The sequence below is a fragment of the Setaria italica genome, chromosome V (assembly GCF_000263155.2).
Source record: "Setaria italica strain Yugu1 chromosome V, Setaria_italica_v2.0, whole genome shotgun sequence".
Taxonomy (NCBI): Eukaryota; Viridiplantae; Streptophyta; class Magnoliopsida; order Poales; family Poaceae; genus Setaria; species Setaria italica.
In genome coordinates, this window is record NC_028454.1 from 37,424,758 (window position 1) to 37,438,172 (window position 13,415).

Genomic DNA, 13,415 nt, shown 5'->3' on the forward strand with positions numbered 1-13,415 from the left:
CGGGGTTTGGTTTTGCCGAGTGTCCTATGTGGACACTCGGTAAAGGGTTTCTTTGCCGAGTGTCCAACGTAGGACACTCGGCAAATTTTTTCTGAAAAAAATTAAAAAATATCTAACAGTTTCAAAAAAATACCAAATTTTCACACGAACCAATATATATTCTCTATTGACTATACAAAAAGTTTTGTAGTCAAACCAAACTCGACCGTCACTTCGACTCTAAAAATCTTATCGAATCCTCTCAAAGTTACTATTCTTCTTCTAAGATGCTTCGCTTTGTAATCATTGTACATGATGAAATGTGCAAAACCTTCTCAATTTTTTTCCACAGCCTCCACGTATTATATCATCACATCATGACAAATCTCATGTTTTTCAGACTTTGCTTGTTTTTTTACAATTTAAAAATACTACTGCCACACGTTCATGGTCGTGTTTCCTGAACAAGATGTTCGAAATTTCTTTTCATTTCATGGGACAGGTCTAAAAATTGGGCCAAATAACATGAATATCATTTTTCTACCCATTTTGTTCCATAATTTGAATCACTTGCAGTTCAAATTTGACTTAAACCAAAAATTTCCTTGAAATACAATTAATTAAATAAATATAGCAAATAAATCCAAAAATATACCAAATTTTAACATGGAGTACCACATGTTGTATTTGGGGAGTAGAAAAAATTTCATGGTGAAAAGAGGAAAAAAAATTATTTTTTTGCCGAGTGTCAAAAAAGACATTCGGCAATACCGAATGTCTTTTTTGACACTCGGCAAAGCCCCCTCTTTGCCGAGTGTTTTTTTTGACACTCGGCAAAGAGGGTGGTTTGCCGAGTGTTTTTTATTTGACACTCGGCAAAGCCCCGATTTGCCGAGTATTTTTTTTTTGTCGAGTGTTTTTGGCTTGGCACTCGTCGAAGAGCTTGTTTACCGAGTGCTCGAAAAAAAACACTCGACAAAAAAAATACACTCGGCAATTTTTAGCTTTTCCGTAGTGAGTGCAATGCGGATGAGCTCAAGCGTTGCTCCATCCTGCGCTGTTAACCCCTGTTTCATTGCTGCGAGAAATAGCGTTAACCGTGTTTCACTGTGGCTATGTACGGCTTGAGGTTTTCAGTACCGTCCCGTCTCTCTTTCTGTCCTTTTGCTGAAGCCCGCCTGCAGCGGACGAGCCATGTGGTGCTGTTTGCAACACCAACCACCATGACAGTATGACACGAGTGGATTAAAGCCTCAAACTGCTAGGTGCTAAGTTACTACTTAGATCGGGATCAGCCAGTCAGGTTCAGTTTGGCTTCCTTTTTCTTGACTTCTCATCGGTTCCAAGCCAAGCATGAATGCATGGTCAACGCCTACCGGAGGCATCACGCCATCACCTATTCACCTCAACTGTCATATCTGCCTAGAGCTGGAATCGTTGACCATGCAAGCGAGCGATCGACTCTCTCACGATTTCTAGTCTACTACTAGATGTTTAATCCAAGCAAGTTAGCCTCTCCTTGAGAGAGGAGCAATCACAAATTGTGTGTTTGAATTTGATCCTACCATCTCCTGATCCACTGAAGTCCCAGCTGTGCCAATGGTCGCCTCATAGTTCTTGCCGTCTTGGTGGCCATCCCCCGTCGTCCTCGCGCATGCTGTCGGCGAAAACGACCTCTGATTCGACGTGATCTGCATGTGACCACGGGTAAACGACGAGTCGACGACGACATTGCATCCGCTGCTACGAAGAGCGACAACGACGCAACTACCCAAGTAGTTAGCTGCTGCAGTTCCCGCAGTAATGGCGTGAGACAACGCAGGAGCCAATCCCCAATGGCGGCTGATAACCCACATGACAATTGACGACGCAAAGAGGAATTGATCCTTGGCGGTCCAGCTGGAGTGAGTTGCATGTCGTTGTCGCGTTCCCCTGGCCGTACGGTGGAGCAGAGTTCCCTCACTTGTTTGTTCTGTCACTCTGCCAAAGCAGCTCAGCTACCTCGTTGTTCTTTATAGACGAATGAGAATCGGTGCATTAGGAATCCAAAGGAGAGCAGACTGAGCAGTTGTTCCTAACGCAAAATGGATAGAAAAATAGTGCTGCACGCAGGACCGTGGAAATGGTATCTTTTGTATCCTCGGCGAGACGGCGACCGAATTCCCCCTCCGCAAGACCGAATTTTGGTTGACGGAGACGGCGGTACCTGCCTAAGGTCCCGTTTGGATACACAACGCTAAACTTTAGCACAGTGTTAAACTTTAGCACTCCATTTGAGGGTGCTAAAGTTTAGCACTTGGGGTTGTTTGGATACAGTGCTAAAGTTTAGCACATTGGGTGAGAAATGACTACATTACCCTCATTTATGACTGTCTTGGGGAAAAGTGGAGAGGAGAGAGAGGGGGGCAGCAGGGGAAAAAATAAGCTTGGGACCACTTTTAGCACTCATTAGCACCTTTTAGCACCCCTTGGGTGTGCTAAAGAAAATGGGGGTGCTAAACTTTAGCACACCCCTTTTAGCACTCCTGTTTGGGAGCCCAAGTGCTAAAAGGTGCTAAAAAGTGGGGTGCTAAGCACCCCCTCCAAACGGGGCCTAACTCGGCCCTCCTTCCGAACGCTGACGCGATCAGCCGATCACGCCCTCGTCCGTCTGAACCCGGAAGCACGGCGGTACTAGTAGTAGCAAGTCAGAGGAGGGCGCCACCGCGGGGCCGTGCATCGGCTGATCGGCGCATGTGCCGGGTGGCCATAGAATACTACCGCTGGGGAACCACCTTTTTAGGCGGATCGCCCCCGGAAAGTCCACACTTTTTCCTCCGCACTCGCTCCCGAGTCCCGGTTGACGCGAGCACCCACGCCACAGGCCACACGGCCCCTGACGGCCACGCCCGCACCGCCCGGTCTGCCCACGCGGCCGCCCGCGTCGCCATCCCAGCGCCGCACGCGCAGCATCATACCCTGCGGAGCTGCGGCACCCGCACCGCACCGCGCGCCGCCCCACGCCCACCGTGTCACTCCGCACTAGTGAAGTGGCTGGCTGGCTGGCTGGGCCTCGCGGCTGGGGCACTCCCACTCCTATTATTTCCATCGGCCGCGGCACGGCAGAGGCGGCGCGCGGCCAGCGCAATTCAGATCCCTCCTCTCGCTCGCTCGCTCGCTTCCAACGCTCGCGAGCTCCCCGCGCCCGTTCCCGGCGGCCGAAGCGAAGTGGGCCCTTTTCCTGATTTCCGGGCTCGCCTCCAGCGCTCGTGCGTGCGATGCGGGCGGATCGCGCGATGGGGGAGGGGGGCAGCAGCCAGCGGATCGACCTGGGCGCGCCGCTTCGCTCGGCGCGCGGGGGCGACGCGCCGCCGCGGTACAAGCCCGACCTCAACTCCGGGCCCGTGCGGCACCCGGGCGCCGTGCCCTTCGTCTGGGAGCAGCGCCCGGGCCAGCCCAAGAGCGTGCGCACCCGCCGCGCGGCGCCGCCGACGCCGCCGCGGCCGGAGGAGGTGGGCGGCGGGAGCCCCTACCACGATGCCCTGGCGGACCTCGATCTCCAGGCGCTCCACGGCGGCGCCGACCGCGCCCCCCGGGCTGTCGCTGTCGCCGCGTCGCGCAAGGTGGCGGCGGTGGAGGAGGTGGCGGTCGCGGCGGCGAGGAAGGAGGCGAAGAAGCAAGAGGCGGTCTCGGTGGCTGCGGTGCTACGGGGTGACGGTGAAGAGGAAGAGGAGAGGTTCTCCGACGCGCTCGACTCGCTCTCCCGCACGGAATCCTTCGCCATGAACTGCAGCGTCAGCGGCCTCAGCGGCGCGCCGGACCCCGGACCGGGCGCCGAGCCATGCGCGCCGGGCTTCATGATGGACCGCTTCCTCCCGGCCGCGCAGGCTGTGGCCGTGGGTTCCCCGCAGTACACCTTCCGGAAGGCCGGCGCCGCCGGTGGCACGGGCAACTCTGGCCGCGACCACGCGCGTGCGGCTGTGGCGAAGGCAAGCGTGGGCAATGGCGACGATCGGATGAGGAGAACGCCCGTGCAGCTCCCGTACCAGCACCTGCCGCCCAATTACTTGTCCTGCGCCTATCCCAGACGCGAGGAACATGAGGAGGAGGACGAAGAGGATGACGATGACTACGACGTGCATAGTACCCGGGGATTTTCAGCCAAGGGCTGTGGTTTGCTCCCTGGCCTGTGTGTGAAAACCTCCTTGTTGCTCTTGAATCCAATGCCTGCAATGAAGCGCGGCAAGGCGCAAGGGCGGGGTAGAGGCCGACTGTTTCCGTCCAAAGGCAGGGGCCAAATGGCACAGAGTCCACTTGCGCGGAGCTCACAGAACAAGCATCTAGGATGTGATTCCAACGGGGTACTAATGCCATCACTCATTGCACGCCTGTTGAATTCAGCTTTATAGTTATGTCTTTCTTGGTGTTAGGAATGATTTGTTCTAACCATTTGAATTTTATTGTGTGGCAGCAATCCTGGGAGGACGTGTATAAGCACAAGTTGGAGCAGAAGTATCTTGGTCAAGGAGAGGATGGTAGTAGCAAGCTGACAAGTGAGTCGAATCAGCTGACTTTCTGGAGCGATTCACAGACTGTGGATGGATCTTCACCATATCACCGCTCCATAGCTGGTGGCATGTTGCCCTATCGGAACTATGCTGTGATGTCACCATCAAGTAGAGCAAATGGGTCATCTAGAATAGGAGATAGGGATGATAAGGCAAGTAGGAGCAATGGTTCTGGTTCGCTTGAGAGAGACCATGATCGAACCTCGTTGGTTGGATCAGATCATAGTAGTTTTAAGGGATCAAGTTCCATGAGCTCGGGACCAGATGGAGCAGGGCATGAAGATTCAATGGATCACCATGGAGATACTGATTCAGAAACATGCCACTTGGGTGTGCTTGTGGATACAAAGGTAGCTCTGAATGCAAACATGTATGATTCTCAGCCTGGTGGGCAACAGATAGTTGGAAAGAACTCGATTGTGAAAGAGCAAGTCAATGATCCATTGACCGAAAAGATCTCTGAAGTTAGAGAACCCAAATTCCCACTGGATGATGGAAAAGATTTGCTGCGTGATGCTAATCAGGAGTTTCTGCCACATTTAGAAGATAATAATGTTGCTAAAAAGGAAACCATACCATTGCAATCTCTGCTCCCTTTACCAGTCCCGAAATCACCTTCAGAATCATGGCTTTCTCGCACATTGCCGTCCGTGACGAATAAGCCACCTCTGCCATCTTTTCTTGGAATTCAAGTACACTCGAAGAAACAAGCTCCCTGGGCCACAGGGCATCCAAAGGAGAATGATCATAAACCTTCCAAACCACGGCAAATAAGATTTGCAGATGTAAGACTTAAATTTCTTCTATTCTGTATACATTTCATGTGTCATTTCCTTATGTTTTCTTATGTGCCCACGTGTCATGGAGCCATTGTTCATATGCTTGTGTGCATTTCTTGCTTAGGTGGTAGAAAAGCCAATTTCAATGGGCTCGGAGATATGATGTCTTCGCTTAAGGCCAGTATTTATCCGTTCATGACATTGATGCCTTGAAGGCCATCAGGTTCATATACTTCACCAGCACTCAACGGCTCGCAAGATGCACCTCCTCTTTTTGCTGATGCGGTCACTTGAAGCAGCTGCTGGTTGCCATGTTCTTGGCAATTGGAATTCACATGCCATGCTTGGTAAACTGTGTTCGGTATGTTTCTCATGGTAAGTCTGGTGGTGTTTCCGATTTGATGTAAATCTTATATTTATACAGGATGACTTCTGCTTGGTTTTTACTGTCCATAGTGAAATCATGTAATAGTACTCAAACCAATGAAAAAGGTTGAGTTGATTGCAAAATGTAATTGCATCAGATGTATCATAGAATAAAATATCAAAACAGGTCGGGCTTCCATTCCTGAAATATTTTCCATGCATAACTGTATCTCCTGTGTGCCCAGCAGTCTTACCATTCTTATTCTGGATATGTCAGTAGTTATGCTTGATAGAATCATATAACTGCATCTAGTGCCTTTTCTTGTGCGGTGCGGATTGTGTCTGGAAATAAGTTCATCACGTTTCACATCTAGTAATTGCTTTTGCTGGTGGCTACAAAGTTGTCATTGGACGGCTTCCAAATGGCAGCAACAAGCTTCTAACTCTGTAAGCTTTAGAGTTTCTCCAGAAGGTGCTGAGGCACGACCGCAAGTTACACGAATGATGAAATCCCAGAGCAAGTGCGTGCATGCATTCTCATTTAAAACAAAGAGGTAACGTGATGTCAGACACCGGTGGCACTGGAATTTATCTGGGTATAGTGCGCATCTGTTTACCAAAGTGGCGAAGCGCTACCCTCATCAGTCATGCTCGGTTTTGACTTCGTGCACTGAGATAACTATTTGGATGAAGGTCAATTACTGAGTGGATATACTGCTGTCCAACTAGTTGTGCCTTTTTAGTTGTCGCTTCTAAGATATTTTCTTACCTCTGCAAATATCATACGAATGGCGTGGAGAAATCCTATACTGCTATTTGTCCCTGATTCCTGACCCTGAATGTCACGGCCCATCCGATTGCCCATGACACTGATCACTGAACTCTTTCTATGGGTGGTCCATTTTTCGGTCACTACTCACTACTCATATGCACTCGCGATCATTGCCACTACTTCCGATTGTGAGCGAAGGCGTCTGATGTTTTTTGCCCCAAGATTTTTTTTTCCCGCGCTCGGCCTTTTGCCTTCACCAAATGCAGTGTCCGATATCACTGCGCGCGTCCATTTTAAATCTGTGTACTGTTTTGGGGATCCTGCACGCAAACTTCACGACCCTTTTTTAACCAAAAGTTGGGTAAAGTTCGAAGTGTGCTTTCCATTACGGCATCAGATGAGATACGAACCACTTCGAAATCTCGTTCATGTACCAAACAGATTACGCGCCATCCTCACGCGAGTACTCAAAAACAGAACAAACATGATGAGTTACACACAAAATGGTTCAATGGCCACAAATCAAACATCAAAGCATAAATTAAACACATCCAGCACGCAAAATAAACACCAATCGCTAACGAGGAGAAAAGGCAATGTGATGACTTGGGGGCTGCATAACGGACAACATGCGTTCGGTTACATTCCTGTCAACGTTCGAAAATGGAACACAAAAGGGGGGAAAGGACACAACTCGTGTGACAATTTTTCCCCTTACTGTATAGACATCCCCGAAACTACTAAATATGCTATTACAATGTAAGCCCCCCCAAGTGAAAAAGCTTGTTCCAGTGATTCCCTTAGAAGAGCATGACAGTTGTTATGCTAGACTAAGCTCAAAAGTATGTACGCCAAGGTCTTGATCTGATAACAGCTCCATAGCTAGGTCAGAGATACTCCAGCAGCACGACACATAATTAAAGTGGTGGTCAAACCATAAACTTCCATTCTTGTTCTGTAAAGTTGCTGTTAAATTATCATAGATCACTTTAACATGTACAAAGTAAACCATGGACTGCACAGTGACCATTGATGTTTGCGATACTAGATGAAATAGATGCTACAAGCCTGCATCCTCTTTCAGCTGATCCGTAGTTCGCTGGATACCATGCTCCAACCAAATTATATCCTTATTACAGGGCCTTTGTACAGACCTCTCGCAACAACAAAGCCATCGGGGGGCTGATGGTCCTCCAACTCCTCCAACCAGACAACTTGTGAGCTATCTATCTCAGCAGGCAAAACAACTGTCAGGCAGAAATTTTAATTAAAGTTAGAATTTAGAAACATCAGCATAAGCAGTAAATATAACAAGTTTTGAATTTAAGTTTCAGAGGGCTCCATGTACCAGGTGGTTGATTCACTAGAGACTTCCGGAAGTAAGAACAATGCCGCCCGTCCTCAGCAGAGTATGGTGGAGAAAGGACATCGAAGAGAGCACAAGGTGTGATGGCTCTGAAAGTATGGATGTTACCCCCTCTATTAGGGTAAAGAATGCTCGTCTCTGGTGCAGTCATTTCACGATCTCTGACAAGCTTTGCTGGTCTTGCTGCAAATTCCAATGGGCAAGGCTTACATCAAGGAATTGGTGGAAAGAATAATGGCATGGTTAGTTGATGATCCATAAAATAGGATCTTCGCGATAAATAACCATATCTCTAGCCCATACAGCACCAATTAAGCAAACAGCAGAAAATACTGCTTTTCCATGCCAACAGAAAAGAAAAAAAAACATGTCTAGAGGTTAGAATTTCTCAGCATTGTCTAAGGTTCCCCCATGCGGGCATGTACCTCTACTTGTTTAGCTCCAACCTCAAACTAATGGACAAACTCAAAATTGACATTTACAGATTGACATAAAAGTGTTAAGGGGTAAAAGGGAAAGAAGGCGGTAGAGTACAAATGAACAGTCGCTGATCTAGTTTTTGATGAATGATACAGGATTTTTTTTAGCAAACCAAAGGCATTCTTTCATGTTTAGTTGTTTACAATGCATAAGCAATGAATGGACAAACTCAAAATTGACATTTACAGATTGACATACAAGTGTTAAGGGGTAAAAGGAAAAGAAGGCGGTAGAGTACAAATGAACACTCACTGATCTAGTTTTTTATGAATGATACAGGATTTTTTTTAGCAAACCAAAGGCATTCTTACTGATGCCAGTTCAAATGGAACCAGGCCAATACAGGCGAGTTAAACTAAATAAGTCTGAAGAAAAGTGAAAGTAATGCTTCATTGTTTATGCACTGTAAACAACTAAACATGAAAGACCCAAAGTATGGAGAACCTCATCTTGGCTACACATTCTATAGTGCAACATATGAGAAGTCTAGGCCTACTAAGATGATAGGAAGCCGGTGATGTGGGTCTGTAGGAACTGAGTCCTCTTTGGCTCAAACTTGTGTTCCTACTACTTCTTTTACAACACAACCAAGTTTCTCCTAGTTTGGTGCTGCCCATAGTGCTGTTCATGGCATCTAAAATTCATGCACTACAATTTAAGTTAATAAAATCATTCCAATTGACATTTGTTTGTGACACATCCTTGGATTGCTGCATCATCCAATCAGCAAAATGGAATCAATGAACACAAGAGGTGCAAGAAACAAGTGATTGTGAGTTTTAGGGACAAACGGATCACCTCAAAACTGCAATATATGCATTTTCATTCTTCTCAAAACTATTAACTTTGCACAGCCATTAAATATATCCGCTTTGAAAAACAAATAGTAGACAATGGTGCGCGGAAGGAAGGAACTAATTCAAATGTCAGAACTCACCTTGTAATTGATCAATTGGATGATCAGGTACATCAATCCAATCATAAGATTCAGCATGCAATCTTCCATAAAGAAGCTTGCTAAGTACAGTCATTCCAGGATGATTATGAAGTGGAATAACTGAAGAAGGTGGCATACAAAATATACCCATCTGCAAAATCATATCTACATTTAGTATATACTGAATGCAGTGAGCGTGCGGAGGAACAATTTATCTATCCTCCTGAAAGCTGCACATAGTTAACATAAAACAAAATGAAAAATGAATGGATCAGAGATCTTACAGAGAAACTTTCACATTCATGAATGTGCAAATATTTGATTGGAGTGGCGAACTGGTTAGCCCCATTACGTCCTCGTCTCCCATTTGATGAGCGTGTTGAACTATTCCAATTGCGTGCAATTTGTGCTTCATTATCTAGGCCAACATCTAAAGGCCTTATCTCCTCTGCGAAAAGGAACATCAGTGACACTTATGTCTTATGTCTGCCAATGTTTTGATCTCATAGAACCAATCAGAACTCAAATGTTGAACTGAAATGAAGTATATAGCAGCAATTCAAACAAAATTTTATATCAGCCATGCAGGCAAAACACCACGTTCCTGAAATCAATAAACAAAATGTTGCTTCTTTTTGGAGGGAATGCGGCTGGAGTAAACCCTCCTATTGCTAGTATCATGTACAAAATAAATATATAGGAATGAATATACAGATTTATTTACAGCGAAAAAGATAAATTAACCCAGCTAAAGGGTAACACCAGCACCGTATCTTTGCAAAATCTGTAAGCAATTCTAGATCAACATAATTTCCCCTGTATTTATGTATGTTTGTAATTGAAAATTCAGTTCTGTTATGAGTTACTTGCAGCAGGTTGCCGTATTGCAAAGATATCCGTGGAGTAAAACAGAGGCTGATTGGCTGAACCACCAAGAAAAATTAATTCGATCAACCCCTCTATTGCCGGCAACTGAAAGCTATTGATCTAAAACAAGAAAATGTGGAAATGGCCCTGTTTCCAAAATAACACATAAAAGATGAGTGCAAGAATTGCAACATGCAGAAACTAGACAGTTACTGGTAAAAAGAATGGCATTACAGGCTTACAGCCACGAGCAGTCAGGCTTTCAGTTTAACATAATTTCATTTCAGAGTAAACATTAGAGTAACTATAAATGATTTAGTATCTGATTTAGAGTTCAGTATTAAAAGCAAGATACCTGGCAATGGTACAGACTTACAATTATTCCATAAGATACACGAATTTGACTTACCTAACAGTGCACGGACTCTCTCAAGTGCCTCTTCAGATATGGGTCCGTCTGGAGAGAATGATACTTTACACGCATTCGAGAGATTCTTTATTTTTGGCATCTTGCACTTCAATGTATTCTTGAAAAGATACCAATTATCAAACTTCTTAAAGCTCTACTTTATTCCGCAACCGAAAGACTGATCAACAGATTGTTGGAGCACAGGTTGCCTATCCTTGCACCTACCGAAACGACAGGAGTAAATTTCAGGAGATTATACAGGACTAGTCTCCTCAAAGCAAATATGCTGAAGAGAAAAAAGAACTTATGATAGATTTAATATATAAATCATATACAGTGTAGTTGGAGATAGTATAGAAAATGTAGACTTCATATTCAATCAGATGAGGATTAAGTACATTTTAAAAAAAGGCAACCACAAATCAAGATCAGATGAATTACTAAATCATGCTGTGATTTCATTATTAGTAGGAGCTGCAATACATTCAAGTCTACAAGCGAGTATACATCACAGAGATTTGATTGTTTTACAATTTGACACCATTCTTCTCCCTTTAGAGGAAACACCTAAAAGCTAGCACCATTGAGCACATTTACTCTGGAAGTGAAATGCTAATCTAAGGCTCCCAGTCAACAAAACATAATCATTATAGATTGCAAAAAAATATATCTGCAGGCTAATGCACCAAACTACTAATTTGTCAAACGACAATACATGGGGACAACAACAAAAGATCTCTTGTAGAATAATAAATGGAATAGGACACTCCATGACCATATGAATTGACAACTCTTCCGGGCAGCTAATTGCCCTATAAGTACAAGATGCAAACACTCATTTGAAATGTCCCACCCAGATTCATCAAAAGGCTGACCCCAATCACTACCACCACAAACCATCAGCATTAATCACATAACACCCAACTCTGATCAAACATCATTATAAATATTATTGTGACATGGTTGGCATTTAGCCGAAGACCAAACCGGCAGGATCACATTAGACCAATGTGGCACAAAATGAGGCAGATCCGTGCACACACCCTGTGGCACATATAGATAAATATCATAGGCGTACACATTCCACAGCAATGCCAAAAAAAAACATTCAATTTCTACTAGGACACATTCACTCATTAATTATAATATTTTAAATCAGGCTAACCTCAGTACAATGTTTCCAGACCAAAATATCAAATTGCATTAATCGACTGGAATGATATAAAAAATTCATAATTGGGAAGTGCTTGATCAGGTTATTCATACAGATGGTTCAGCCTTCCTTAGTCCAATTCTCTAATGCGAAAACCCAATCCATTATCGCGTATAATCTCCAAATCTAGGACACAAGAGGATGCTGGGGAGGCCAATACCTAGAAGCCGGCTGAGTAGGGTGTTCTCTTGTTGCAGGCCGCTATCCTCTTTCCTTTACCGCCTTACCGGCGGTGGTCACTCGCCCGCCGCTCCGTCTCCTAGATAGGGTTAGCGTCACAGCGCACGCACGCACGGTACCGAGGCGACGCACGCACGCTACCTTGGGGGGTCGGCACTTGGGCAGTCGACTGAGTCGCTGCTGGAGTATGGTGGGCTGGGCAGTTGGGAAGACACACAAACGGGTGCAGATCCCCCTCACCGCACCCAGAAGGCCAGAACCTCACCTCGGCAGCACGAGACGGGGCGAGGCCCGAATCTCGCGGGGAGGATCCGAGGAGCCGCGCCGGCGGATTGGGGCGTCGGGGGATCGGCGAGCGCCTCCGCACGCCGCTAGGGTTCGTGGCCGCCGCGCCCGATCCGACGCCGCGAGGCATCAGCAGCTGCGCCGCCTCGCCATGGAGGGGGGGCGCTCGCGCGTCGGGGGAGGTCAGGTAGGGCAGGGGCTTTTGCTGGTCTGTGGGGCGCCGAGGCGGCGGAGGGAGGGGAGGAGTTAAGGATGCCCCGCCCCGAAACGGGTCATTACTCGCTAAGCAGTTTCTGCTGCTGCTGCACCTGCCCGCGTCATCTTTTTTTATGCGCCGAGAGTGTACTAGGTGGTGGCGGGTGTGGGTCCCGCGGGGCAGCGGCGCGGTCGCGGAGGCCAAGTGCCATGTACCCGTCGACAGGCGACGCCCACGCCGGTGACATGACGCGCGGGGCCCGGCCTGGGATCGCGTGGTCCTGCCCCCGTAGGCGCGGTGCAGGTGGTCCTTGAGACCTTTGAGAGGGTGGGTCGGGAAGGTCGGCGGTGAGTGCACCGAGGACCCGGTCCAGGAGGGAGGAGCCGCTGATCGCGCCCCGGCCCTCCCGTACGCCGAAGGGGTACGGTGGGTGGCGCACGTGGGGCAGGGAGGGCGCGGCACGTGAGCCCACAGTAAGGGAGGCAGGCAGGCGTTTCGGCGTTTCTTCCTGTCGCAGTAAAATCCTGCACGGTGGGTACGCGCCTCACTCCATGACATGTGGGACCAAATCGTCATGGGGCCAGCATGTCACGGGCAGCATGGGTCCAAACACAGCAGAGTCTTGTCGAGCCGTCGATCGGTCGATGTAATCTGCGGCAACACAACAAAATCGCCTGCTCATTTTACAATCGGAACGCGTTCCTCGTGCCGCCGTGCCACCACACGGATCCAGGCATCCAGCATCCAGCCGGCCGGCCACCGGGCCTCGTCCAACGATCTGCCTCGTCCTTCCCATACGCGAACCCCACCCCCGCCCGCTTGTGGTAAAAGAGGACGGCATGGCATCTAGGCCAGCAGCGGCTTGAGTGGAGCACACGGTACGATGCCGAAGCTAGAATTGGCAGCGGCCAGCGGCAGCGCGGGGGCGAAGCGAACAGGTGTCGCGCGGCGGGAACAGACGGCGAGGAGCGCTGCGTCGTGTCCTCCCGCGCTCGGGTCCGGTTGGGCCGGGCGGCGGGGGGGGGGGGGGGGGGGGTTA

General features: G+C 47.8%; 2 protein-coding genes across 4 annotated transcripts; one reads left to right on the plus strand and one right to left on the minus strand.

Annotated features, from left to right (window-relative positions):
• The first annotated feature begins 3,006 nt into the window (after positions 1-3,006).
• Positions 3,007-5,905, plus strand: LOC101766254. Its single transcript, XM_004969967.4, has 3 exons — positions 3,007-4,319; positions 4,430-5,311; positions 5,430-5,905. Exons 1-3 carry the CDS (start codon positions 3,237-3,239, stop codon positions 5,466-5,468), a joined length of 2,004 nt encoding a protein of 667 aa, XP_004970024.1. The 5' UTR covers positions 3,007-3,236; the 3' UTR covers positions 5,469-5,905.
• Positions 5,906-7,021: 1,116 nt separating this feature from the next.
• Positions 7,022-12,480, minus strand: LOC101766661 (plant cysteine oxidase 5). Of its 3 annotated transcripts, none has more exons than XM_004969970.4 (6): positions 11,876-12,480; positions 10,503-10,723; positions 9,511-9,674; positions 9,227-9,377; positions 7,792-7,992; positions 7,022-7,669 (listed from the first exon to the last, which is right to left on the minus strand). In XM_004969970.4, the coding sequence occupies exons 2-6, from the start codon at positions 10,600-10,602 to the stop codon at positions 7,566-7,568; spliced, it is 720 nt and encodes a 239-aa protein (XP_004970027.1). In that variant the 5' UTR covers positions 10,603-10,723; positions 11,876-12,480; the 3' UTR covers positions 7,022-7,565. The 3 variants fall into 3 exon arrangements, with proteins under 3 accessions (XP_004970027.1, XP_004970026.1, XP_004970025.1); XM_004969969.3 differs by having other exon boundaries at positions 7,022-7,690; positions 12,161-12,478; XM_004969968.3 differs by having other exon boundaries at positions 7,022-7,690; positions 11,876-12,478.
• Positions 12,481-13,415: the final 935 nt, after the last annotated feature.

Excerpts from the sequence above, each read along its gene's own strand:
- LOC101766254 (XM_004969967.4), top strand. The coding sequence starts at position 3,237 with ATGCGGGCGGATCGCGCGATGGGGGAGGGGGGCAGCAGCCAGCGGATC. Across the intron at positions 4,320-4,429 it reads TAGGATGTGATTCCAACGGG|CAATCCTGGGAGGACGTGTA; the intron begins GTACTAATGCCA and ends ATTGTGTGGCAG. Across the intron at positions 5,312-5,429 it reads GGCAAATAAGATTTGCAGAT|GTGGTAGAAAAGCCAATTTC; the intron begins GTAAGACTTAAA and ends TTTCTTGCTTAG.
- LOC101766661 (XM_004969969.3), bottom strand. The coding sequence starts at position 10,602 with ATGCCAAAAATAAAGAATCTCTCGAATGCGTGTAAAGTATCATTCTCT. Across the intron at positions 9,378-9,510 it reads ATGAATGTGAAAGTTTCTCT|ATGGGTATATTTTGTATGCC; the intron begins GTAAGATCTCTG and ends ATGATTTTGCAG. Across the intron at positions 7,691-7,791 it reads TCTAGTGAATCAACCACCTG|TTGTTTTGCCTGCTGAGATA; the intron begins GTACATGGAGCC and ends TCTGCCTGACAG.